This window comes from Tauraco erythrolophus, chromosome 11, assembly GCF_009769465.1.
Source record: "Tauraco erythrolophus isolate bTauEry1 chromosome 11, bTauEry1.pri, whole genome shotgun sequence".
Lineage (NCBI taxonomy): Eukaryota > Metazoa > Chordata > Aves > Musophagiformes > Musophagidae > Tauraco > Tauraco erythrolophus.
Genome location: NC_141475.1, coordinates 8,292,350 through 8,319,216, shown reverse-complemented (window position 1 = coordinate 8,319,216; position 26,867 = coordinate 8,292,350). Strand labels below are relative to the sequence as shown.

The window sequence follows — 26,867 nt, the reverse complement described above, 5'->3', positions numbered from 1 at the left end:
ACTCCACTGTCATCACAAGTCACGCATGATTTGTCTTGGCTTGCTCACAGAAGTCAGTGGCAGACTGAAGCAAAATCTGTAAGTCTTTGCCTGGGTAGCCACATGAAGCTCTTCTGTCTTCCCAGGTTCTGCTCTACAGTGTTCTGTGCTCAGAATCTGATCTGTCTTGCTGTAATGGGCAGAACTCAGGAAACACTCAGAATTGTTGCTTTCGTGGTACAATGCCCAAAATAAAAATGGAGTTTGGGAGATTTCTTCCTAAGTATTTTAATTTTATTAAACTGCCACACCACAGTTTTTACCAGTTTTTACATGTAGCCCTGTGTGCTTAGTGCATAAATCTTTTCTACCCATAAGAATTTTTGGCACCTTGTTTGTGGTCAGGAGCTCACAAAACATTCAAAAAAAGTTAAAATTTACCATAAGAAGTTAAACATTTCAGATACTGAGCTACTTTGCAGAACTGATTTGGACAGCATGTACTGAAGACTGTGCACCTTCACTGCTTTGGGAAACTTTATTTTTATCTGTTTAAATTTTCACTCTATGTTGTGGGATTAACAAAGTGCCTTAACAGTTTGTGTGCCTTCAAGGACAAATAAGTGCAGCATTGTCACACATGTTCCAGTTCTTTCTTCAACTTTTACAATTTTACTGTATTGAGTATAATGTTAACTATACATGAATGTATTCTTCAGTTTCTTTGCAGTTAAAAATGTGATGATCCCATTTATTTTTGCAGATGTGGAGGTACTGTTGGTGCAATTCTGACATGCCCACTGGAAGTTGTGAAAACACGATTGCAGTCCTCCTCTGTGACTCTCTACATCTCTGAAGTCCATCTCAACACTGTGAATGGTGCTAGTGTTAATCGAGTAACTAGAGTTTCTCCTGGACCTCTCCATTGTTTGAAGTGAGTGTACACGTTACTAGGTTTTCAGTTCATTTTGGGGGAGAAGAGAGAGAGATCTGTTGGACAAATCTGCATGAAAGATTCAGACACTTGTGTGTCAGGATGTTACCATGAGATGTTTTTCCATGTTTTACCTTTTAACTGTAACTGACATTCCACTTTTCTGAATGTCCTTTGTGGTTGAGTTTGTGCCTTGAATTAGCCAGGACATATATGCATTGTATTCACATCTCTGAACTACATCCCGAAAGTAACTGCGAGCACTGTAATGCTTAAGTGCCAGTCTTGTGTCCAAATTGGAGGCGTTGCTGAATATGGAGGAAAGAACCCCTGTGAAAATTAACTCATCATCTTAGTCTCAACTGTAACCACTCCACACCCTTCTTGCCTTTCAGTATCTTCTGGTGTATGTGTGACTAGTAACAGTTTTTGAGAGCTAGTAAGAGATAGGTAAGGCTGTATTTTGCCGTCATCTAGGATGTTTTGTTTGCGTAGCACCTCACTGAACAGGGTCTACCTTTCCTCACCTTGCCACTGGTGTTTTTGATGTTCAGTAGCCAGCAGGAAAGTCATACGGCCACAGTTAAACTGTTAGTACAGACCACAGGCAGGGTTCACTTCACTCTGAGGGGCTCAAGCTAGCCAGTTATGGGGAGGTACCTTTAGTATTTGGGTACGAGAGGGGAGTTTTCTTCCAGGACGGACCTACTACTGCTTCTTGCATTAGAAGTAGTTTGGTAAGACCCAGACCAGCCATCTTCTATCCCGAATTAATCAGTGAGAACTAGTTTGTAGAGAGCCCCTTCTGGCAGTTGCAGCATAGGATTTAGGCTTAATCTGGTTGTAGGCTAGGATTTGCTTGAATGGAAGTTGTACCTAAATAGCTTCTTGAATGGAAGATAGTTTTTATTCTGGAAGTTTTGATTTGGAGTCTTTTTACGTATAAAAGTGCGATGAGTGAATGTCTTGAGAAAAGGTATGTTGGCAGGAAAGGGTCAGATTGTGACAAGGAAGCAGACTTCTATCCAAAACACTTACCTTACTGGCTTCTCTTGGTGGAAGTTGAGCCCTTCAGCTTCTACCCCCAATGTTTGGTTGTGAATTTATCTTTTGTTTATAAATGTATCTGAATGAATAGCAGGATGAACAGATGTTTATTTCATATACTCTTCTACTAGAAGCCTGCTATGCTTTAACCCATCCCTAAAACTAGACCAACTTGGTTTTCCCAGGAAGCAAGTTCAGACTGAGGTAGAGGTATTCCATGATGAACTTCACTGGTAGGGCTTATTTGGTTGGTTTTTTGTTGTTTTGTTTTTTTAATCTGCTGCTTAGACCTATGTTACTTGTTTATCTGTGGTACAAGAATGTGGATCTTCCGCTGCTTTTGTCCTTTGCTTAGACGTGTCTTCTTCCAGGTCAGTATCAAACTGAGATGCCTAATAACTTTTGTGGGTTTCAGGTTCTTTAAATACAGTAAATATGGCAAAATCCTAAGTGACATGGCAATGAACTGGCAATAAAAATACTTAGGTGCAGAACATAATTTTTTTGGTGTCTGCTGGTTAAGGGACTAGAGCTGTTCAGTGGGGAAATCAAACTGGATCCCTTTCTTTCTTTTGCCGTTACTGTCTCTTGATATTTTCTGAGTCATGGGTGTCAGGGTTTGGTTATCTCTTCTTACACCAAGTTCAGTGCAGTGCTCCAAGGTTCGCAATACTCTGTCTAAAAGCAGGGTGAATAAGGCAAATGTCAATTTCAGTTAACTGACTGCTGTGGAATCACATCTGCATCTTAAGTGTCAACAGAGGTGACTTCAAAGGCATCTGTGTCAGGAAACAAACTCAGAAGAGCTTATATGGGTGGCTGCATTCTCTGACAACAAAAGTGAATGCCCTTATTCTTAAACATCTGTGGTATATATCGTGTTGCTGATGCCTCTCATAACTAACCTTGCTGAGTTTAAACCTGAGGTCTTAATAATGGAAATCTGACCAGTGTCCCAGTGCATACTTGCCCATGTGACATAGGGAGGTCAGCTGAGGCCATACAAAGCATTTGTGCTGCTCTTCCAACCATGGATTTGCCGTTTACTGCTTTCAATAAACAGTGCAGGCTCTGCGATGTGCTCTTTAATGCAAAAAGTTTGTATCTTGTTTTCAGTGTAGGCTCTGAAACTCCTGCAGCTGGTGTCCGTGAATGCAGAAGAGTGTTAGTAACTATCACCATTATAATCCTGTCGTCCTATTAAGGGAAATTCTGCTGCAGCCTCTCTAACTTTTGGTTGTTATGGCTAGTCTTAGGCCACTGTAGATCCAGAAACAAAGTAGACCTGGTACGTTTCACTCCTAAGTTTCTCTTAAGACACTGAGGTTCCTGCTGCTTTGCGTACCCACATATATTATATGTGCGTATATACGTATAAGATGTGTAATACTAAATGTGGTGGTAGTGATGTTTAAGTAGTGTTTTAAGTGGACACCGATCATGTGAATTGGGTTCAGCATTGCTGTAATCTGGTGCTGTGCCCATGCTGATCTCTGGAATATGTGAAAATTTTTTGGAGTAGTTCCTTCCATATATATTAAAATGCTTTCAGGATGACAGACATGGCTGTTATTCACATTTTCAAGTACTTTTGAGTATGTGTTCAATACTGCACTTATTTCTGTGGAGCTATTCTACCCACATAGTGAAAACATATCTAATTGTTATGGGTATGAAGCTAAGGTGTTACTGGACATATAAGCCAGCATTCCGAAACACTGATAGTAACTGTGCAGAACCACGATTCTATTTTTGCTTACTGAAAACAAACTTAAACTTTCAGTTTGATGTAGCAGCAGAACTGTGGTGAATCAGCTGCTGAAAATTAGGGTAGGTTTGGAATCTCCTTCAGTGCTATAGATGGTTTTCATCTGTTTGTTGTGACAGTAAATTCCAAACAAAATAGCCACTTATGCAAGAGTAGTTGCTTTATTGAGTAATTGACTTGTCATTAACCTGCATGTCTCTTTGAAGAAGAACTATACAGGAGAACTATTTGTATGTATTGGCCAGTGTTTCTAAATCAATAGGCACAGAGTTCTGTTTTTCAACACCCAGAGAAGTAGTTAATTCTTAACTTTATATGTGGTTCTAAAACAATTGCTAGAGCAATTTGCAGTGATGGGATGCAGATAGTCCTTGTTGCTTCTCCCATGTCCCAGCATGTATTTTGAAATATCATATCTGATTAGCATTTAGATTGTTGGACACATCGATTTCACTAGAACTGCGTATTAGTGGGTATCCTCTTACTGTGCCAGGGTACCTTGCTGCATAAGGGTTTTCAACTCTTTCTAAAAACCACAATTACATAGGATAGGTATTCCAAACACTGAAGTACTAGTAATGCCTCATTTGAAATCTCAGTTCACTGCTTGTATCCCTATGGTTCTCTACAATTATCTCACAGAGATGGAAGGTGAGACCTCCTTGCCACCCAGGCAGTCTTTCCAGAGCTGTTGTTTGTAGTGGGGCTGGTACTGTGGCTGTGACTCTTTGCATGGGTTAAACTCCTTTTTGAGTTTAGGTCAAACTGAGGTGACTTACCTTGCATGAGGAGGTAAACATTGTCTTTTCTGGAATGAGTCGAACAGGAAAAACCACTGGCTGCACAGCCCAGCAGCAGCGCTTGAGTAGGAGCACACAGGCAGTGGTTCAGAACTGAGTCTCAAGGAAGGACCACTTCACACATGGGAGGTTTCCATTTACAATTCCTGTAGTCAATAATCACAATGTCTTACAGAAAGAATAATGCTAAGAATCTGTGCCTAGTTGAATGCTTAGTGGATTTAAATCATTTATGGGGATGAGGAAGGCAAGGACTTTGTATCTGAAAGGCTGCTTTCCTCCAACTTCTGACATGTAACTTAGTGTATTGTTAGGAGTCTTGTACAAATCAAACCAGGGCAGCATATGCAAAGCCGCGTTGAGGTTTCTGTCTTTTTGAGAAGAGTAGATAATAGATTGCAAAAGATGTGCGTGGCTGGGCATGATAAGAAGTAGAGCTAATGTCTCTCTGAGCTGCTCTCAGAAGGAGTATGACTTGCTGTAACTGAACCTTCCTAAGTCTGTCTCCTCTTAACCTTCACCCCCTGTCCCTCCCACCCAAAAACCATGGGGAGCTAAAGGATGATGAAAGGAATATAGAATAGAATCAAATGTTTTTGTCTCTTGAACAATCTAGAACCTCCAGGGACGTGAACATTTCTATGCTTAGTACTTAGTACTCCTCCCTGATAAAAGGACACTTTCTTTAACTTCCTAAGGACAGGTAACTCGTGTACCTGTGTGTTCCTATCTTTGAAGTAAGTCTGTATTGACATTATAAGGCTTTGCGTCTGCATTTAGTTCCTGGATTTCAATGGCATGCCAGGCAATAATGGAAATCTATTTTATGCTGATTGTAGGAAATGACTTATTTTTTGTGCTCAGTGCTGTGTTGTCAGTTATTATGAAAGTTTTACACACAGTAAGCTTAAAATGATGTAGTTGTGGTGGTCAGTGCATTCCTTAATCTTGATGTGAATGTTACAGTATTGTAACTTTTTTGTTTTCTAGGATGATCTTGCAAAAGGAAGGTCCTCGTTCTCTGTTTAGAGGGCTGGGTCCTAATTTAGTAGGCGTTGCTCCTTCCAGGTAAATACAAGCATGTACGGTAAATAATTTTGAAATTTAGGTTGCTGTACATTATTTAAGGGATTTAGTGTTTATTTGAACTGAGTTTTGCATCTGCAGTTGTAAATACTTAATAGAAAATAACCTTTTGTTCCTGGGATAACTTCATTGTCTGAGAAACTGGGCCAGTCATGTACTCCACAGCTCCAGTCCCACATCGCTGCACCACCTGTCTCAGCATTTACTATCCTATATGCTACTATAATATTTACTGTGTACTATCCCTTATGCAGGACTTTGTCCAGTTAAGAAGAAAAATGCTTAAGGAGTTGCACATGTAAACAAGAACTTTGTACCTTTGAAAATACAAAGATAGATTTAGCTTTCAGTTAATCCATCATCTTCAGGAAGCAATTGTGTGACTGTAGCCTCAAAACACTGAGTCTTTCGTCCTGAATTCTGGTGAAGCACAGGCAAACTGTCCCCCTGCAGTAGGAAGCCTGTTCTGAAACTTTAAAAAGCACAAGACTGAGTAGGATGACACACTTAACAGCTGTCCCAGAGAAAGCAGATCCAGCAGTGAACTGGGCTCCAAAGGGTACTGGGGCAGTGTCAGAGTGCAGCAGACAAGGACATAAATCTTATCTAATTGGCAGTGGTATTGCTGCTGTCAGTTGCTCTGCATCAGCACAAATACTCTGGCTACTTGGCTGGTGCTGGCAGTCGGTGAGGTGCAGATTATGCCTGAGTTTGAACTGATCCTTACATACAAGTGTTAGCTAAGTTGATTTCAAAAATAGAAGAATACTGAAGGAAGAGTATGGAAACAAAGCTGTGTAAAACTAATACAATTACTTAATCCTGGAAGAAGCTATAGTCCTCTTCTGGCCCATTTCTATTCTGTTAAAGAGAAGAGTCTGTATGCAGTGGGAATATAGTCCACAAAGGTTTTATTCTTCCCTGGACTTAATGCTCTGCTTTCATATTTTGTTTGTTCTTTTTTTTAATTCTGTCCAAAGAGAAGACGTTGCTGTCTCCTCACGCCCAGTTGGAGAGTATCTTAACTTTTCTGGTTTAAGGTCTTTGGATGCATATGGAAAATTTGATTAAACTGGACTTTGTGTTCAGCATTGATGTGACAGATGAGGTGTTACTCTGTAGAACCTCCGCATGAATAAGAGAAACATAATTCAGGAATCGGAGTACTTTTATTTGAGCAGATTTTTTTAAGGAGTTAGGAGTACCTGAGGTATTTTCTGATCACTAATTTAGCATTGCAGTTTGGAGAAGCTGAAGTAATTCTGGTAGCTTTCTTTGTTCCTGGCACCTAGCGGGTATCAGCACTTCCTAATCTGAAGAGCCTGTACTTTTGTTTGATTGTCCAGTCTGGTCTGAATGTTCAACATTGATTTTTTTTTTTTTTTTTTTTTTATTGACAGTGGTTTATATACAGTGATAAAATGCCATTTTATAAGTGACTATACTCAATGAAAAGTATCCTCGACTGCAGAAAAACTTTTCAGTAAATTTTATGTTAAATCTTTTCATTCCCTTTCCTTCTTTCTCGATGTGAAATACTTAGCTTGTTCCCTGCCCTACCCTAAAAATGTCAACTTGGTATAATGTGTGAAGTCTTACAGATAAGCACATCCGCATTTCCCTCCATCTGACTCGGTCTTCATCCAGTGCTCCATTTCAATTAAGCAGTAGCTAAGTGGATTTAACAGCAGCTCTTTGTTTAAATAAGCTGTAGAGAAGCATGTTTTGTAATACATCCAGTATACTTAACTGAGTTCAGATTCCATTTTAGAAATTATGCTTATGAAGCAAGCACTTTGTCTTTTTTATAATAAAAACATGTTTGCACAGCTAACGAGGTTAATGTTCTGTTCATGAAAACTTGTATGGTCATTTTTTCCTCTTGTAGAGGGGTATCTAAATTTAAAAAAAACTCTGAGTTACAACCTTAACTGTGAGTTTTAGATGTGCTTAACATAAGTTTTTTAGCTTTAATGAGTGTAAACAAGTTATTTATCATAATACATTGCATTGGCACGATGCCTTTTATGTCTAGCTTTGTTTTGATACCAGCTCACAGACTTGAATGTAGTACAAGTTTATGAAATTTTTGTAGTGTATTCAGAGAAAAAAAATCTGTGTCTATTCTAAACACAAAACTGAAGAAACAAAGTGTGGATCCCATCTTCACAGCTGTTCTAGCATTTAAAATGTAAATATTTATAACCGCAAATTATAAAGTATAACCATAAATTATTATTTACCTCTTAAATGCTACAATAATATTACAAATACTGTGTGCTGTTTGGCTTTAAAAGAAAGCTATATACTTGCTAGTTCTCTTGAAACAAGTTTATGTCCATTAGAACAAATTAGGTCTGTTACTAAATAATTACAGAATACTGTAACTTCAGTTCTCAGTTCAGCAGTGTTTTGCTTCCCTGGCTAAACTTCCTAGTGTCACAAAAATCACTGCTATATTTCTAATTATCTGTCCTTCCCCTTGCTAACTGTTAATTGGAGCTGTTGTGGAAGAAAAAGTTGTAAAGTATGATCTTTTTTTCTTTTTCCTTCTTCGAATAATCCCACTACTTTGCAAGAGTTATTCCGTGAGTAGTTTTTTTACTGAGGAATTAAGAGTTGAACCAAGATCATCTTGTTACTGAAGTTAATGGCACTGCTCATAAGTGTATTGACACATAAAACATAACATAACTTGGATTTTGTTCTAATTTTAGAGCGATATATTTTGCTGCTTATTCAAACTGCAAGGAAAAGTTGAACAATATTTTCAATCCAGATTCTACCCAGGTACACATGATTTCAGCTGGTGTGGCAGGTAAGGATCTGTAACTTTTTAGCTTCATTCTTAGAACCCTGTCTTCAAATGAGAGGTGGCAATAAATATGTAAAAAAAACAAAACAAACCAGAAAATATCCAGTGATTTAATGATCTCTTTGTAGCAGTTACCTTCTTTGGCCTCTCATTAAACAACCTTTATGGAGAATATGTGCATGAAACTTCGCACTTAGTGTTAATGAAGATCTTTAACTGTGTGTGAACAGTTTTTTCTAGGAAGACTTGCATGCCTGCTTTCTTGATTCTAAGTTTGTAAAACGTAAAATGAAAACTTTGAAAACAGTAACTTTTTGCTCTGCAAGCTATAAACAACATTGCACTGAACTCTGGCTTAATGCTTCTCAATCTGTTTTTTATCATCACTTCCTGTTACAGCTATGTATATCTGACTTATTTTTGTCTTTCTGAAATATGCCTGCAGATATTTGTATAAATTTGTAACACTCCCTCCTCTTTTGTTCAAGTAAGAGTCTGAAGTTTGCTCTACCACTAAAGTGACACAGAAGAGCAGACTTCTGTGGTGTTCATGTATTTTCATCTCTGGAAATAAATTCCTATTTTATATCTGCAGTGTAACTTAAGTATATTTTAGCAGCTACCAATATTTATTGCTTGAGTTGTATGTTCTGTGCTTTGGAATCATTGACAAGGGGAGTTAAAGGCAACTGAGCTGAGTTATGGTTGTGGACTTGTGCTGGGGAAGTCAGAACTTGGGCTGGCAACACTTTGCCTATGTTGCTTGTCTTACCTATACTAAAACAAATTTGCAGAAGTTTTTTTCTATATAGGCCATAACACTTCACAGATGAGTTCTGACAATTTTGTGGGAGCCAGTTGAAGTTTCTAATTCCTATAGAATTAGAAACCATGTATATAACCAATGTATATAAACATGTCATATAACCAATGTATATAACGTGAGTCCTAGCAATCTGGAATGGACTGCCAAAGGTGATGTCAGAATAATGAGTAGGGTTAGTTTTCTATTTAATACTTGCTAATAATCTGATACAAAGAAATTGTTATATAGCATAGTAAATTTAAGTGACATTAGCTTTATACTTAAATAACACAGTAATGCTCATCTCTAGCACATAAGAAATGCAGCAACAGTTTTTAATCTTCTGACTAAGAAGAGCTGTTTTGTCTTAAATGGACAAAATAAGGTGCTCAGATGATGCAGCATTTTTCTATCACCTGGAAATGTGTATTTTTGTTTGTAGGTGAACAGCATGGGGAATGGGATGGAATGGGGTTTCGTGAAAAGTTCCTTGTAATCAGTTATTTGCTCTGAGAAAAAAAGAATTGTCTTCAGCTCTTTGTCAAGGGGATAAAACATGTCTTTATATTCAGGGGGAGGAGCGGGGCAGGAAAGTATGGGTAATAGAAACAAGTCTATCCTCAGTTGAGGACAACCTCTGTAACTCATGCAGTGCTGCAGACAAAGGAAGTTTCAAAGTGCTTCTTATCTTTGGAAGCTACTGCCCTCGTTCTGTAATGAAAACAGCATTGATGGAGATGTGCTGTAGTGACTTTTCCCAGGTGCTTGCAGACACGTTGTAGTTTGTCAAGGAGTTCTGTATCTGCCTATTAATTTTCTTCCCTTCCAGAAGGTTGGTATTATGCAATTGGACTTACAACTGCAGGAGACTAGGGTAAATGTATTTGAGCCTTAGTTTTGTAGTGACTTTTTTATATTTGTATACAAGTTTTAATATTGAACAACTTTGGCTGTTATCTTTCTCACATGGAGTTCTGCAGTTGTATTTCTAAGCTACATAGCTGGTGAAACTGAATGACCAGTGCAGGTTCACATTATAAGTCATAATTTATTTTCTCTGTTGAAATGTTTTGGTACTTTATACCACAGACATTCTCTGGAAAACCTTTAAAAGAAGGTTCTTTGACAATTTATCGATACTCAGTACCGGTGGTATTCTGATTTATATGAAAAGGGCTGTAGTTAAAATTACCAGTGCTTTCTTGGGAACGTGCTAACCTTGTTTTTGTAATTCTAATGTATTTCAGAAAATGCACTTAAACCAGCTATTAACAGTTTTACCCGCAAGGTTTGTATTGTTATATGATGCAAATCAACTTGAGAAAATGCCAAAATAACAGGGGCAAGATCGAATGTGAGCTCTTAATTGGTTGACTTAAAGAGGTTAACATAGAAGATCACCATAATATTTGCTTTGGAACTTAAGATTTCAAAATTGGCAAGGTGGATAAACACTTCTAATGAATAGCAAAAAATAATCAGTATTGGTTTTTTTCTTTTGCAGCTGCCATTGGTTTCAGTAAGGAATTGAGTTACTCAATCTTAAACGAGGGATTTTTTTTGTTTGTTTGGATGTGACCTTTCAGTTACATAAAGGCTTCTAATACTCAATGAGCATGAGGTGGTGTTTGCACTTACAGAGCTTTTCCTGTAGGTTGCAATACACAATAATGATGCAATTTCTAAAAAGTCTGTAACTTACTGTTTTATTAAAGTACTGTAAGTAGTGAACTTCAGTCAACTTTAAATACTGTGTATTGTATCATATTAATACATAAGTACCTCAGGCTAGGCTGATGTCATTGTTAAGTAAGGATTATTTTTATGCATATGCATTTTTGGGATTGAGAAGCTGAGGTATGATATTTTAAGCATTTTTGTTTGATTTTAAGCTTGATTCTTCCTTCTCAAGATAAAACATATATATTTGGTTTTGTTAAGATTCTTTTAGTAAGCTTGTTTTATCCAAGGAGGATGAATTGTGCTGCATATTGGTAACTGATGCCTTATGCAATTAGAAATTAATGTTTTTCTCTTGCTGTGTGCTACCTTCCAGCATATAATTCACGTCACCTTCATATCTAAAATATCTGTGTATTTACATGAAGAAATACTAGGCAATTTTTTTTTGCTCGCTGCTCGGCATATCACATGGTTTTCTTTGCGAACTTGGACAGTGAATATATCTGAAGAATACTACAGGAATGAGAGCATTTGCTTGTGTGAAGATAGTTTATCTCTGTACATTACAAAGTTAGGCTAAATTCTTAGATTCACTATAAACTCTGCCTTCTTGTTGCACTTACTCAACCTCTTTTGCTACAGAGAATCAAAACTGTAGAGAACTGAATGAGAGACTTGATTCCTGTATGGCTTTCTGATTTGCCTTTTTAATGACTCAGCCTCATTCAAACAACATGGTTGCAAATCTGCCGCAAAGCTACTTTCCTTGTATACTATTGCTGTTCTTTCTAGAACTCTACTGGCAAACCAACCCAAATGTAGATTATTTTTTATTATTATTATTTAAAAAAAAATGAGACCACTTTATTACTTACAGAGATACCATGCTTTTGTAAATTTTTAGTAGTATATACACAGTTACTTAATAGGTTAAATACCTATTTAGTTCATTGATTACTGATATTAGAAAGCTTGATTTAATAAGGCATCTATCTTGCTTTTTCAGTCCAAAGAAAAGGCTGACTTTTTTGAGTGGTATTTGGGAGGGAGTGGGGAAGGAGCAGGGTTCACTTGTAAGTTTTACGTATAGGTAAGTATTTGGAGATACAAAGTTGAACTGCTGCAAATGAGCAGAAATTTCAGTACTCAGTGCATTTTACACAACTATTTTAATATCTGTGGCCTGTTCTGATTATTTTTCTTTCTTTTTTTCCTAAACTTTTACCTGAAAACAGTTAGATCTCACAATAACTAATTCACCAATCCTTCCAATGGGATTCAATTTGTACACATGTGTCTGATGAGGTCACTGCTTGTTGTTATGATACAGAAAAGCCTGTGTCTATTTTAGGCATTTACTGTACATTTCTCCCGTGAAAAGAGTGAGATCGTGTCATCTCATGCTCCCCACCCGCAGGTCACTTCCTGCAGAAATATGGACTAACTTAAACCTCGTGAGTACTGAACTGAGCGTCTCTTGCAGCCTCTAGTGTAAGAACCACACATTGGGTTTGTAATATCTATTAAATAAACAAAAGGGGAATTCACTTTCATTGTCTTGAACTCAAATGATGTGCATTGCGCAGACATCACTTCTTAACTCCAACAGAGTTATTTTTGTCTGTGCGGTTCAGGAAAAGGTGGAAAATACCTTTCACTGATAGCTGCTACGTTACTTAGCTCTGGCTAATTGAAAGTCCCTACTGGGTTAAACAGGGCCTTTTGGTTTTTTTCAGTGTCCTAGAGCTGCCTTTAAAATGCTGCAGCTGATATTTGGTGTTGTCACATTATTTTAAAGACCTCTTTCCTTTTACTTTTTTAATATGTATATAATCTCCTTTCTGTCTCTTTCTGTTTTCTCTTTTGGTTTGTTTTTATTTTACTACTTTGAATTAATTCAACATTCCATATTCACATGCGTCTGTATCAATTACATTGGCTTATAGATGAAAAAAAAACCCCTAACCTTTGAAATATGATGCATAATAGGAATACCTGGGATCTTACCTGTCAGTAGCTGGTGTAGCTGAAAAAATAGATTGAGACAATTCTCTCCATGTGAAACTGAGATACAGTTTCATAGAAAATAAAACAGAGAAGTACAAGAGTTTCTGCTATTGCCAAATTGATCTATACTTCTAAGGCATCTGGAATCTTTCTTGAGGATACAAAGCATGGATAAGCATTGTAAAGCATTATAAAATTCACTGAGATTTGTAAAAGAAAAAGGAAACAGTAGAACTTCACCATAGTTGTTGGAAGCCCCCACCTTTATTTTTTAACAAGTACTTTTGCTACAGATTTTTTTGTGTTTAATAAGAAATCTTATCAAAGATCCCCAATGGGATGTTTCATGTTTTGGAGTGCTTTCCTTGGTGTCGGCATCACTCAACTCTTCATACATTTTTTTCTTCTTCCACTAACTGTATTTGCCGATAAGAATTGACCTGTAGTTGTTTCATCTTGAAACTGAATTATTGAAGGCCCTTTGGTTTGAACTGTCACACAACTTAGGCTTATGACAGCCCTAAGGAAAAAAATTGGCTATGTTGCTAAGCGTCTCATCCTAATGTTAAGGATGCTACTCTTGAATAATGTTCAGAGCAACCCAGAGAGTGCAAGTTCATACAGAAAAGTATTGCGTCCCATGCCAACCATCCTTCACCGGCAACTTCCAGTATAGCCTTCTCAGCCTGCCTAGAAGTATCAGGCTGCTGCTGTGTGTCGGTACAGTCACTGCTGCTGCTCAGATGCTGCCTCTGATCTCACCTGTTTCCTGTTCCAGATTTAGGATCTACAGAGACTGTTTCTGGGGGCTGAATAGGAACGAGAAAGGGCTGAGCAAATAATGCTGTAACATATGGTCTAGCAGTAAACAAAATTCCAAAGCATGCAACTTAAATAGGGATGCAAAAGACTCTTTGGTCTTGTTCCCTTGTAGAACTAGGAGAGACTTAAGAACTAATTTTGTTTTTTAGAGAAAAGTCTTTACTGGAAAATGTGTTGTTTGGAGAAGTTCAAAATTTTTCCCCACCTCATTTCAAAGTCTTTCTTACAGTCCTGTGCATTCCTAGTGCCCTTCACTGCACTATAGATATGGAAAGATTCTGATTTGAAGTAAAAGAAAATTAAAGCTTTCTTAGTGCTAAAGAAATAAAAAACGCAAGAATAATGTTTCCTTTCCATTTAGTTCAAGCCAGGGACAAGTGCTGTTGGGATCAGTGGAGTTTCTATGGCATTTAGTGACAGGTCAGAAGGGCTCTGGCTAGTTGAACTACAGAACCTTTTTTGCAGTTATGTTTTAAAAACATCCTGTGCTGTGTTATGGCAGAGTAGTTCCCTGATGCTTTGAGGGTTTTTCTAATTATTTACCTACATGAAATTATCTACCACAGGAAGTTATTTAGTTAAAAAGTTTGATTCAGTTTAAAAAAATCTGTGTAATCAAAAGATTAAACTGAAATCTAATGTGATTTTACTGTTTTGTCAAAGAAACATAGCTAAATCTTAATAGCTGCTAAACATTGTAGTTTGTCTTTAGAACTGTTCCTTAAAGTCGTAATGACTTACTTAAGATTTGTGGGTGGAGGTAGAACAAACCTTAAAACAGTTAAGATCCTCTGGCATTTCTCTGACTATTGCAGTCACTTGTGTGCAATGTAAACCTAGATTGTGACTGGAACAGAAGTAACGTGTATGCAAGCAGTTCTGCTGAATTTATGTATACACATACCCTGTTACTGATCTCTATAAACAAACTTATCAACAGCCTGTGTGTTGTATAAGTATTGTGCACCAGATGTGCACTGGACAAGGTAACTGTTGTTTTCCCACAACCCCAGTCCATTCCCTTGCAGGAGGGCAGCGTCTTTGTAGTGATATACAAGTGATGTGTGTCACTTAGAAAGCAAGTGTCTAAATTTGTCATTTCTTGCCTGGCCATGTTCCAGCTCTTCCCTTTTCCTCTTCTCTCCTGCGGACATGACACCTCATTAATGGTGTATGTGTGGTATTACAACTCTAGATGTTTTTTTTATTTTTTTTTTTCAGAGCTGCGTTTCACTCTGCTCTTTTTCTCTCCACGGTTGTGCAGAAGTAAGAGTGATTCTTACTTCTTTTCTTTTTTTAATTTGTTTCCTTTTCTCTTTTTCTTCCTTTTCTTTTTCTTTAGTGAACTAAAAATCAAAGCTTTAACCCTTAGCCCTAGTGCAAGCCCAAATAGTTGCTGTCTGTCTGGATAGTTAGAAGTCATACTATTTACTTTAACAAATTAAACACTCATATGCTTGTAAAAGTATTCCTGGGCCAAGCAAAAATCTCTGCTTTGAATACTAAATAAAACATTACCACTCAAATTTAACTGCTCTTTATAGTTCAGTATTAAAGTCTGTTAACTTATGGTAATACATGCCTTTTAACTGCACCAAAAGTAGTATTTATTCAGTCTGCATGCTTTTAAGCTTGGATTGTATTTCAGGTAGCAAATTAAATTGACACAATGTTTTATAGCATCTCAAATTGCTACAGCTGTATCTGCAATGCGTTCTTATTGATGTTTGTCAGATTGGCTAATACTAGTCTAGCTAGCTTTGCTGTTCTGTGGTGTCAAAACAGGGTTGGTATGACTAGATAGGCAGAGAAATGTACACAATTGGGCTTATTTTATATGGGGCGTCTCTTGCTAAGACTCAAACTTAGTCAATATTAATGTAAAAGTAAAAAATAAGCTAAATGTTTATTGGCTGTGTGGATTCATAAAATACCAGTAAAGGGTTACAATGGGTACTTTCTAAAAATCAGTATAGTCTGAGTTTTTGCGTCCACGGTACCTTACTGTGTGCGTTTCGAACTTAGATGCAGTTGCTCTTGTGATACTATCACATCTAACATTTCTTTTTAAATATTTTAGGTTTTACTGCGATCACAACAACTAATCCCATTTGGCTAGTAAAGACACGGTTACAGCTTGATGCAAGGTATAGTGACAATGGGAAATCTCACTGCTGTGATAAGGCTTCGCGTGTATGTTGTGAATCTGTTCTGCATCCCAAAATTGAATGATTCTTTAAATATCCAACATTTCAAATTAGAAAGTTGATGCTGATCTATCTACAAGTTACACTACTATTTTTCTCAGTTTTAATCTCTGTTGTTGTTGCTTGAGGCATTATAGTAGACTGGCCAGCAAGTTTGGAATGAATTACAAGGTTAACACTCATTAAAATTATGTTCTGCCAACCATATGCTTACATTTTCCTTCAGTAGTACAAAAAGTACTGGCTTTTGTTTTTTTACATACAATGAGCTCTAGCCTGTAAAAAGGGAAAGACTGCTTTTGTGGATCGGAACACAGAAATTATCCTAATACGAGATAGTCAATAGAAGTTGTTTGGAATTATTACAGAATTGATTGCAGAACACGTTTCTTATTACAAAACTTGTAATGAAGTAGAATTTTCTGCAAATAAGGAGGAAGAAAGACCATCTATTATCATTGCCATCTATTTAAAACTGTAGAGAGAGACTGATATGATGCAAGTGTCTGCCTTGTTCATTTTACAGACTTTTTTACTGGGAATGTGGCATGCAATATAAATTCTTTCTTTGGCCATCCTAAATGCATTTGAGCTACATATTCAAATTTTAGATATCTGTTGGACTTTCTGTATTAAGTGCATGTTAGCATTTTTCCTCTTGGCATGTTGTCAGCTGCAAGGTGACCATAGTAAATGGATCCTAGAACTAGTTTTACTGTGAGATTTTTTTTTGTGATGCCATCATATGATTGGGGTGATAATTCCATGACTAATTCCAAGGGATTTTTAGTGCTATGTGCAAGATGCCATCAGATTGTGCTTCTGCTTATTTTTTACTGATTAATCAGTTAAATTGCTTAAGCTATAGGGCTTTAAGGAAATCAGGGAAAATTATGGATTTCTTTTGCACGTTGTTTATGTGGGAGACCTGAAGAAGGATCATCTAACTTATTGTAGGACACTGCAGTTCCATGGCCTAGTCTTGCACATACTGTATTCTCAGCTCTTCTCATTCAGTTATTAGAGGCGTAAAAATGCTTGGCCTGTGGGATTATCTTGGCCTGATCTTGTTTGTGTCAAAGTTCTTCTCAAAAATCCCTGTGATCCCAGTAAAAGCTGGAGAAGAAGGTGTTTTGTTTCCAAAATGAAATTGTTTTGGCCTTCAAGACAATTTTGTGCATCTTATGTGTCAGAAGGACGAACTCTTACAGCAGTCTGTGTCAGTGCACCTGTCCAGGTGTACCAGGGACATGGGGTGCCCCTGGAGCTGCAGCTATAGGTCCAGCTACTCTTCTCACCAGTTGCTCTTTGACTCTTTTGTCAGCAAATCAGTGCCAGCTCCCCAGTTGTCTGCAGATGTGCCACCTAGCTTACACAATAGCTTACATTAGCTGATTTGCAGCTGTCCGTGCCCACTCTTCTCTGTTATGCTTGGTACTTTGTTTCATTGTTGTCTGACATTGCAGGTTCAAACCGTCAGGACTTAAATTCTGCCATCGAGTGATGCCTCATACTGCTTACGTAGTAGCTGCTGCTGCTGTCTGTCTTGCTTTGCCAGTATCCCTATGAGTTACTATAACTTCTTACAAGGTTATTTGCTGTTTTTTACTGTGACTTGCTCCCTCAGGAGACCTCTGCTGGCAGAATCTGTATGCTTCAAGTATCTGCACTTGCTGCTGCAGTGAAGCAGATTTTATGCAGTGTTGTAATGGTTTTGCATAGCTGTGTACACTATGCTAAGTATTTCAAGATGCACAATTCAATTTATTAAGCAAGCTAAAAAGAGGAGTACGATGTTGTTTACAAAATATTGCTTGGTACAATCATGTCAAGTGAGCGTTTTCCTTTACATCAGCAGTGGCTTAGCTGAATCAAATAATAGCTACCTGTGTTGGTTGGTATGCTTCCTTTGGATATCCTGGTTGTTTGCTGACAGCTGTGATGCTGTGAGGCTTGCTGTTTGAAACCGTAGCCACTGTACTTACCATGCAATGGAGCTTTTTATTTGAGGCAAAACTTAGGAGAAATCTGCTCTCATTGTGGAGAAGAAAATGATCATTTTTTTCATGAGTCACTGACAGCTTGTTTAGGAGAGTCTATTTTTCAATCGATTTAGTCCTTTATTCCGTAAGACCTCGGGAGGCCTAGAGTTGTTCAGCTTGTCTGCGTGATACTTTTTCTGTAGTCACCGTATGAAATTTAGCTTGGATTCAGTGTAATGCTTTACCTGTGTTTAGTGCTGAAGGCCTTCGAGACTTTCACTTCAGGTTCTGTGTGTTTTTAAATGTCTCTGAATTGGAGCCCCTCAGCATTAGTGTGAGATGTTTCCCAAGTCCTCTTGTCACTCAAGCAAAACTGTTTAATTATTTTCCAGTCTCAGTTAGCACCAGCTTGATGACTGTTTACTTTTCTCCTTTTTAGGAATCGTGGAGAAAAGCGAATGAGTGCTTTTGAATGTGTCCGAAAAGTTTATCGATCAGATGGTATTAAAGGCTTTTACAGAGGAATGTCGGCATCCTACGCAGGCATATCTGAGACTGTTATTCATTTTGTTATTTATGAGAGTATTAAGAGAAAACTACTGGAATATAAGACTGCTTCTGCCATGGACAATGAGGATGAATCAGCAAAAGAAGCTTCGGACTTTGTTGGAATGATGATGGCTGCTGCCACTTCCAAAACTTGTGCAACATCAATAGCATATCCTCATGGTAAGTGAGGCATGTACAGCTGAGAGCCTGAATCAGAGTGATCAAAGGGAGTCTTTCCGGTGATATTTGTAGCAAACTTGGCTCACTTGCTCAAGAACTGTTTATTTGTCTACAGCTTTTCACATCAGATTCAGCAAGTCAACGTGAGTATAGTATTCAGAAATGGAAGTATATTTAAGTGGATATCTAGCATGGCCTCTCTTTAGGCAATGTTTATTTTTCCAAAGGATTTGCCAGAGTATCACCTGAAGTATTTAAGGAAAAAGTTCTTTTTCACTTGGAATCTCTCTGTATACTCAGCAATTTTATATAATTTCCCAGTAAGTTCTTGTCCACCTTCTAGGTAAACAGTCTGTCTAGTTTGGTTTTCAGTCAGACTGAATTTTCCTGCAAAGTAGTTGTGTATACATTAAGTGTGTTAATGGATTGAGTACTTCATTGATGGCAACTTCCAAGCTAAAAAGTAAGCCCAAACAACAGTCCTCTTCTGGATTTTAACTAAGCAAATAAATTTTCCATGCTTAGATATCTAATACTGCCAAAAATGTAACTTTTTTCCTCTTACACGTATTTGGTTTGCTTCTCTGTTTGTTTTCCTCCATGTTTTCTAAAGAGGAGTTATGAGATTGAGAACTTGGGGAGGGGGAAAGGTTGCCTTCTAATGTAAAATTACTAATTGGTTTCTGGGAAAGATAATGAAAAGTGGTGAACGTAACCACATGTGGTTTACTTTGTACAGAGGTCGTACGAACAAGACTAAGAGAAGAGGGAACAAAATACAGATCTTTCTTCCAGACACTATCTTTGCTTGTGCGAGAAGAAGGGTATGGATCCCTCTACCGAGGTTTAACTACACATCTGATCAGACAGATTCCAAACACGGCTATCATGATGTCAACCTATGAAGTGGTAGTCTACTTGCTCGATGGATAGCATAACAAGGCTTCCTAGAAGAAAGTGGAAGATTGAAAGACTGGAGTGGACCACTGAATGTCAATGCCAAGCTGGTGGACAAAAGGAAAGTTGTATCAGGAACATGCAGCTATGGACGAAACAGAAGGTTGATTGTGGGCAACTATGAATAATTTTGCTGCCTTAATGTATGGTCTCTTGGCAATGTGACAAATGGGAACTGCCCCTTAGGGAATGCCTTTATACATCTCTTAATTCAAAATTGCTACTTTCTTTTCATCCGTTAATCTAGACAAGGCCATTCAGTCATCTTCAGAGACCTGATGGGTGGTGAGGGAGGGTGGCATAAAATATATTCTTGGGCAGCCTTATTCACTTTTCTTAGTGATTGCTCTTAACTACATCCTTTTTCTTCTGTTTTACTGCACAGTAACCTGTTGGAAGAATGGGAAAGACAGTATTTTGATACCTTTCCATCCCTGAAACTTTCTTATAGTTGCTCTTAAGAGTCATAAAGAGACTGAGGTAGTAGTCAGTGTGTAAAGTTTTCCGTGTTGCTACCTCAAGATAAAATATGGCACAGGGACCCAGAACAGAGTTATTTCTTCACTACAAAAGGTGATACTTGCTGCTTTTCTTTGAAATTTGAGCAGTGTTGTAGGTTTTAGTGAGAGAGAATCTGGCTGTTGAACTCTTCAGGTTATCAATATCTTAATTTTGGTGTATGTGAATTTCTAGTTCTGCTGCATCATCCTTGTTCTTTTCTGGAACTTTTTCCTTAAGCAAGGGAGACCTATGAAATGTTGTCCTATTTCATCAGTTTTCCTTGCCAACCTGTCAGGTCACTCACGCAGCTAGGGAAGAACTAACTGAATGCTACTTCATAGCCTTTTAAGGTTTCTTAATGTGATGAGAAACCTCAACTAGTCCAGCCTACCATTTGTGAAGACAGGATTCACTCAAATAGGTTCATGCTACCTAAGAACAAGCTGTGTTACCCTGAAATGTCTGGCAAAGCCTGACTTGGATTACCAGTAGCTGTATGGGAGTACAGGGGGAGAGCACATATTACCATGGCTAAGGCAACCAGAAAGCAGAAAACCATTGGAAGTTGATACATCTTTTCAGTGCAGGCAGCCTCTGTGCACAACGATGGAGAAAATTGTAATTGAGATTTTTCTTGTAAGCGTTCCCCTTGATAGTTGCTATATCACTTCTTCCGACTTGAGCCTGTGTACAGAACTGCAGCTGATGATACAGCCTTGTTCTCCGAATTGTCTGAATATTCAGACATTTTTTGTTGTTCTATAAGCCAATCGCAACACAATGCGTTGCGTTCAGCAGTGAGGCTTAGCTAATTTATTCTGTCATAATTTACAGGGTTTTCCAAAACCAGACAGTTGGAGTGTCAAAATCAGAATTTAATGTTACAAAAACTTTTACAACTTTCCAAACAAATCTTTTATCTGCACCTTGAGTACTTCTCATTCTGCATCTGGGATCCTTATGAGGAAGATGATCATTATAAATTTGGGGCAATAGCTTTCTCCATATAAAGGCTGGTACACTGGTGTGGACAGAACTGGGCTATCAACTCTTCCAGTGTGGTACTTCAGTACACTTTAACTGTACTTTGTGTGCAATGGCTTTATTTTAATGAATGACTCCTTATGCACTTTGTGGCCTTCTTACGGCTTGTGACTTTTCTTTCTCTTACTGGTTATCTGTAGTCAAACTGTGTTCAGAACATGAAGTTTGGTTTTAAACAAAGTCTGGGATTTGATTGCCATGTAAACTGTGCAGGATAAAACATTTTATGCTGTAGATCCATAGCATCCCTGTTGCAGTAGTTCTGTAGGCTATGTGTAAAAGCTTGAAGCTTACAGAACAATCAGTCTGGGTTTTTCTTATTTGCTCTCCTTTTATTTTGACCCTTGTCATGTTCTCCACACAGTGTCAAAGTATTTGAGTACTTCATGTAATTGTCTGTACTAATTGCTCATCCTTCTAAAAGGCACCTGTAGTATGTACAGCAACCTTGCAGTGAAGGCTTACTGTATTGACTTCTTTCTCCTTGGAAAATGTTATCTTACCTTTTTCAAGACAGATAGTGTGGTCGGTGATGTGACCAAAGGTGAACTTGATTGTTTTAAAGAAGTGAGGGGAGAGCTTAAACATGTGTTTGTGAAGTAAGCCGTCTCTAGTGATCTCTCTAGGAAAAGTCTGGAGTATTCATGACTGACCGAAGTCTTGCTGTGCTTGATGCCGTTTTTCAGATAGCTAAGTGCAGGAATAGCTACTTACTGTAATTTTTCCGTAAAAAGTGGATTACTCTTCAGGCTACCCAGGTTATTCAATCATAGGCAAAATATAAATTGTCAAAGACAATATTCAGCTTTGGAGTTTGTGAATACAGTTAACACTTGGATTAGCCTCAGCTTCATGAGAGTTACTCTCTGTTTGTTGGATATGTTCTTCCTTGGTTACATGTTTGTCTCCCGTTAATTCACTGGGTACCATGTGTGTGCCTTGTCTGGGTGAGAACAGACCCCCCCTGGAGCTTGTAAGTAGAAAATTTTAACAAGGACAATTGAATATGGGAAACAGCTAAAAAGAGACAATCAGCTTATTATTCCACCTTTATAATGGATGTTTAAGTAATGTTTTAAACTTCAGGGGTGATCTTTTTGGCTTGCTTTACATAACAAAACATAAGTCCAAAGTATCTTGGGATTTTTTGTTATTTTTAAACTACCAGGACGTGCAAAGTTACCTCTGAAATATTTCCCAAAGATCTTTAAATTATTTATATTGTTTTTTTGATGTTTATTATAAAATCTCGAATAAGAAGATGCTACATTCAGTAATATCCTTAACTATAGAACTGAAAGGAGTGCATTTAAACTTTCTTGTAACTTAGATGGTCATCTTGATTTATATTTGAATGTAGTGTGTTTGTCACTCTCTTCTGTGCAAGAGGCAAAGATCTTGGATGTCTGAAAAGCTCTCAATAATTAATTAGTTTCCTCATATGTCCCTTGCCTAGATGAAACTTAAATGTTGTTGCAAGCTGTTAATTTTGACTCGGCAACCAGGTAGATTTGGGAAACACTGAGACTGCGGTTTCCCGAACTAGTCAAAAGATGGCACTGGAGCATGCATTCTTCAGAAGGAAAAGGCGCTCCCTGCCAGGGCCTGCCTGGCTCCCTGTGTTACAGTGCGCTGGTTGTCACTGGGTCTGTGGCACACTGGCGGAACGTGGCACGGTCGCCTTAAAAAACCAAAAAAAATAGATTTCAGTGAACGCAGTCACATTTCTCAGCCCCTCTATTATCCATTCAGTCCCTGTGGAGCTGTGTGAAAACAGGTGAGTTGTGGTGTGTTGCAGAGGACTGAGCTTGGCCGTTAAACTGAGTGATAGATCTGCTGTTTGTGTCTGAAATTCTGATCTGCTAGCCTGTGTTTTAAGTAGGTTTACACTAGAGATTTATGGAGTGTTTTGGTTTTAATTGTAACTGAAACAGCAACGTGTCCACTTGTATATTGACATTGCACCTATCTAGTCCCCTGTTTACATAATGCACTCCATTTATTTCCTTTCTGTTGTTAATGACAGTTTCTGTTATTCTGGTTTTGTACTTATAATGACATTTGTAATGTTTCTCAAACTGTAATAATTTTAAAAGAATGCTTCCAGAGACAAAAGATTGGAGAGCCTTTATAAATATTGCTTCCTGTTTAAACTGTTTAAATTTGGAAAACAAGCTGAACACTGAAGTGTGCCTAGGTAAACGTACTACTTTTTTCAACTTTCTGTCTGTTAAGACTCAGTTATGTAAGTTTTTGGTTCTTCTACTTAGGAGAATCTGCCTACCCTGCATATGTGAAGATAATTATGCCCTTGGAGTCATAGCTAAACACTCACATAAGACAGTTTGAGAACACTGCAATGCTCATGTGAGGTTTGCTATTATTCTTGCATACATGTAGTTGGCTGTAAACTATGTGCATTTGCTCTGTATTTATATAGTTAACTTTTTTGTTTGGATTACTTTAAACTTCAAAAAATTAAAATTATGTGCTTCTATTCAAATGTTGCCTTTTGTGCTAAACTGTACACCGTTTTTAACCTTTTAATTTTTTTATTATTGATACATGCTAGTGTCTGGACAGTTGTGATTAAAAACGAGCAATTCATTAGGAGATCCCAGTGAATCATTTTATTTTGTGCCATTTTATAGTAGCTGATAAAAAAGTATCTGTTTTGTACCTATAATATGTTCTTTTTGGAGGGGTTCATGGATGACTTAAACTAGTTGGATGTGTTCTTGCAGCTGGATTTGAATACTGCTAGCTCTGCACAACTAAGTGTTACTGTCTGTCAACTGAGATTCAGTAACTAATCATCAGAAAACTGGTGTCCCTGTAAAGTGCCAGCTAACACAAACAACTGCTGACAAAAATGAAGGGCAGTAATTCCTTAAAATGTTCAGACTTAATTGCGTGTGAAGTTATAACCAAGTCCTTGAATCTGAAACGTTATTAGATATTGTTTCTCTCAACAGTAGGCATTTGATCTGAAGTTCGTCCTCAGAACTGTTTTGCAAATGCGTACATAGGTTTCCTTTGGTGATGATTGTGAGCGTTTTTTCCACTCAGTGTGTGTTCTGGAACTGAATTCTTTGCAGCCTTTAATACGGAGCCATCTGAAGTTATACCTCGAACTGGCATAATTATAATGGTTTGTAAGTGATCTTTCACTTTAACTCTCTGAAAGAGGCAGATTGACAGGGTGGAGCTCAGGTTAAGGGTTTGGGGATGTTTTGACATTCCTGCTGCTTTACAGCCCCTCTGCTGGAGAGGTTGAATTAAGCTTGCCCTGGACAAAAAGCATGTCTAAAATAAAAGTATATTTCAAGTCCAAATTAAGTTGTGGCTTGGCATTAACGCAGTAGTGTAGCCTGACAGATGCAACCTTAAAAGCATGTGAGAATTAACAATGATCTCTTGCACAAAAGAAAGCCCTTGAATTTGATAATGCACTTAACACTAAAATAAAAAGGTACTTCCGAAGATAAATACTCCTCTCATCTTCTATGCACTGTTGCCATCCACTGTGCTTTATGCTGACTCAGAACATCATTATCTTCTTGCACAGCTTCTGCCTTCCTGGCAGGAAATACCAGGACTGGAATCTAGTTCTCCTGAGCAAATTGCAAACAAAATGGTGTATTGAACTGTGGAAGATAGATTAGAGAGGAGGAGCTTCTGATTTAGTAGATGGGCTATTTCAAGGGATGCTCTTAACACTGGTTTCACTAATGCAGAGATACTTGTTAATGATTGAAAGCTTCTAGTTCACACAGTTCTAAGACAAGCTCCAGATGGTGAAACTTACTGCGGATTCTGGGTAGATTTCTACCTGATGGAGTGTTTCCTCCCTTAACTGTGGCCGTTTAGAAGTCAGTAGCTTTTCCTAAACCTGCTCCTGCAGCGGACACTTGGGATGGGACTGAGGATATAAATGTTGAAATTGTCTAGAGTGTAAACAAAATTCAAAGCAGTCTCTTCTGAGACTTGATCATCCATCCAAAATTCTGAAAACAGGTATGCAATGTGTAAGTGTGGTAGAAAATACTTTAAGGACTCTGTTAATTTAGGACTGTCGCTAGATATTTAGAGACTAGATAATGTAGTACCAGTAGTTAAAAGGGAGAACAGTTCATGAGGAAACTACAGGCTTGTGTCTGTAGCAAGCTGAGCTCTAAGTACATCCCTCTTTTGCAAAGTATGTTAGACATAGAAGTAACTGGACAATAAGCAAGAATTGATGATGTTGAAATAAGTTGATAATTATTTATGTTGATCTGTATTTTAGGTTAAGTAAATGCAGGCAATCCAATACGTAAGTTTGTGGGGTATTGTGTGTGGTTTTTTGTTGTGTTTTTTTTGTGGAACTATCTAATGTGGAGCCACAAAGGAATTCTCTAGATTATTCCAATATGGGTAAGCTCTTAGCTAAAGAGGAAGTGTTTTGTAATGGGAACTGTTGGATTGGTAGTGAATATTGCAAGTACTTGTTGAACTCTGATATGTTTGTCAATGATTTTGGCAGAAATACTTGGGCTACATTAGTGTGACTTGTGGATGATCAGTTTGATACAATTTGCAGTGCAATAAGTTTTGAATATGATTTATATAAAAGGTTGCTTTTACCGACAAAGTAAGATGAAATAACAGTGCAAATGCATATTCAATCAGTTACAAAATAGTACTGAGAATTTTTGCTATAGGCCAGGAGTGTCGCTTCCTCAGTTGGAAAGGAGAGAAGAAAAAGACTCCAGGTATAGTCTGTTTAACAATGATCACTGTTACTCACTGATTAAAAAAAAAAAAAAAAAATTTGCAGTTCCAGGATACTAAAGGGAAGCATGAACAGCACTGTATATATAAATCTTGGGTTGACCTAACTTGAGGTACATGCACAGCTCTGGTTCATCACAGCTATAAATAAAGAGAAGGTTATTAAAAATGATCAGGGAAAGAAGTGTGTGAATCCTGCTAGGGCATACATCTGTAGCTTAAACTGATAGAATCTGAAAAGGGATATGGTGGTTTTACATAAGAAAAAACTCCAAAAGATAAGTACTATGGGTGAAAGTATTAAGTTACAAGACCTACTGCTACAAAATGAAGAACTATCTGTTGTTATATCTAGCCTGAATGTAAGAAAGTTTTTAATGATCAATGCAAAACAGTCTTAAATAGTGGTGAGAGCAGGAAGGAAGAAGGCACTTCAAAGTGCCTGAACAGCATGTGAAAGGGATGCATGATCTGGTGACCTGCAATAGCTGCAGACCTAAATGATCTCTTCTGTGTGTTTAATAGGGATTAGGCTCTCTGTTTGTGATGCAGTTAATCACCCGGTGCATGTGGCATTGTCTGTTTTCAGCCATATCCAGGAGCAAGGCCTTTGAGGAAGAAATTAAGGCTTCCTTCGTCATCCTCTGGAAAAAGCTAAAGACATGTATCCTGTTGTTGCTCCTTTCACTGTTTTTTACAGAAATTCTTACTGAAGAACAATTTTCCTCTGGCTGCTAAAGACAGGCAAGCAGACTTTGTTTCTAAGCTGATGAGTTTTCATGATAGTTCTTAGGTGCTTTCATTCTGTCGTTCCTTGAGGTGTTTGTTTCTCTTGTGTCTCTTCTGAAATGTAGCTATCAGTAAAAGTTTACGGAGTTTATATTATCTTGTTCTGCCACTACAAATGTTTCCTGGCCTTTGCAGTGAC

At 37.8% G+C, this 26,867-nt stretch overlaps 1 protein-coding gene across 1 annotated transcript in view; it reads left to right on the top strand.

Moving 5' to 3' along the window:
• The window catches only part of SLC25A36 (solute carrier family 25 member 36), a 30,863-nt gene extending 9,148 nt beyond the window's left edge, over window positions 1-21,715 (top strand). The window contains exons 2-7 of the mRNA XM_086618040.1: window positions 743-913; window positions 5,519-5,596; window positions 8,332-8,432; window positions 15,827-15,893; window positions 18,375-18,664; window positions 19,404-21,715. Coding sequence (XP_086474166.1) covers window positions 743-913; window positions 5,519-5,596; window positions 8,332-8,432; window positions 15,827-15,893; window positions 18,375-18,664; window positions 19,404-19,597 — 901 coding nt within the window. The 3' untranslated portion in view covers window positions 19,598-21,715. The remainder of the gene's footprint in view (window positions 1-742; window positions 914-5,518; window positions 5,597-8,331; window positions 8,433-15,826; window positions 15,894-18,374; window positions 18,665-19,403) is intronic.
• The last annotated feature ends 5,152 nt before the right edge of the window (window positions 21,716-26,867 follow it).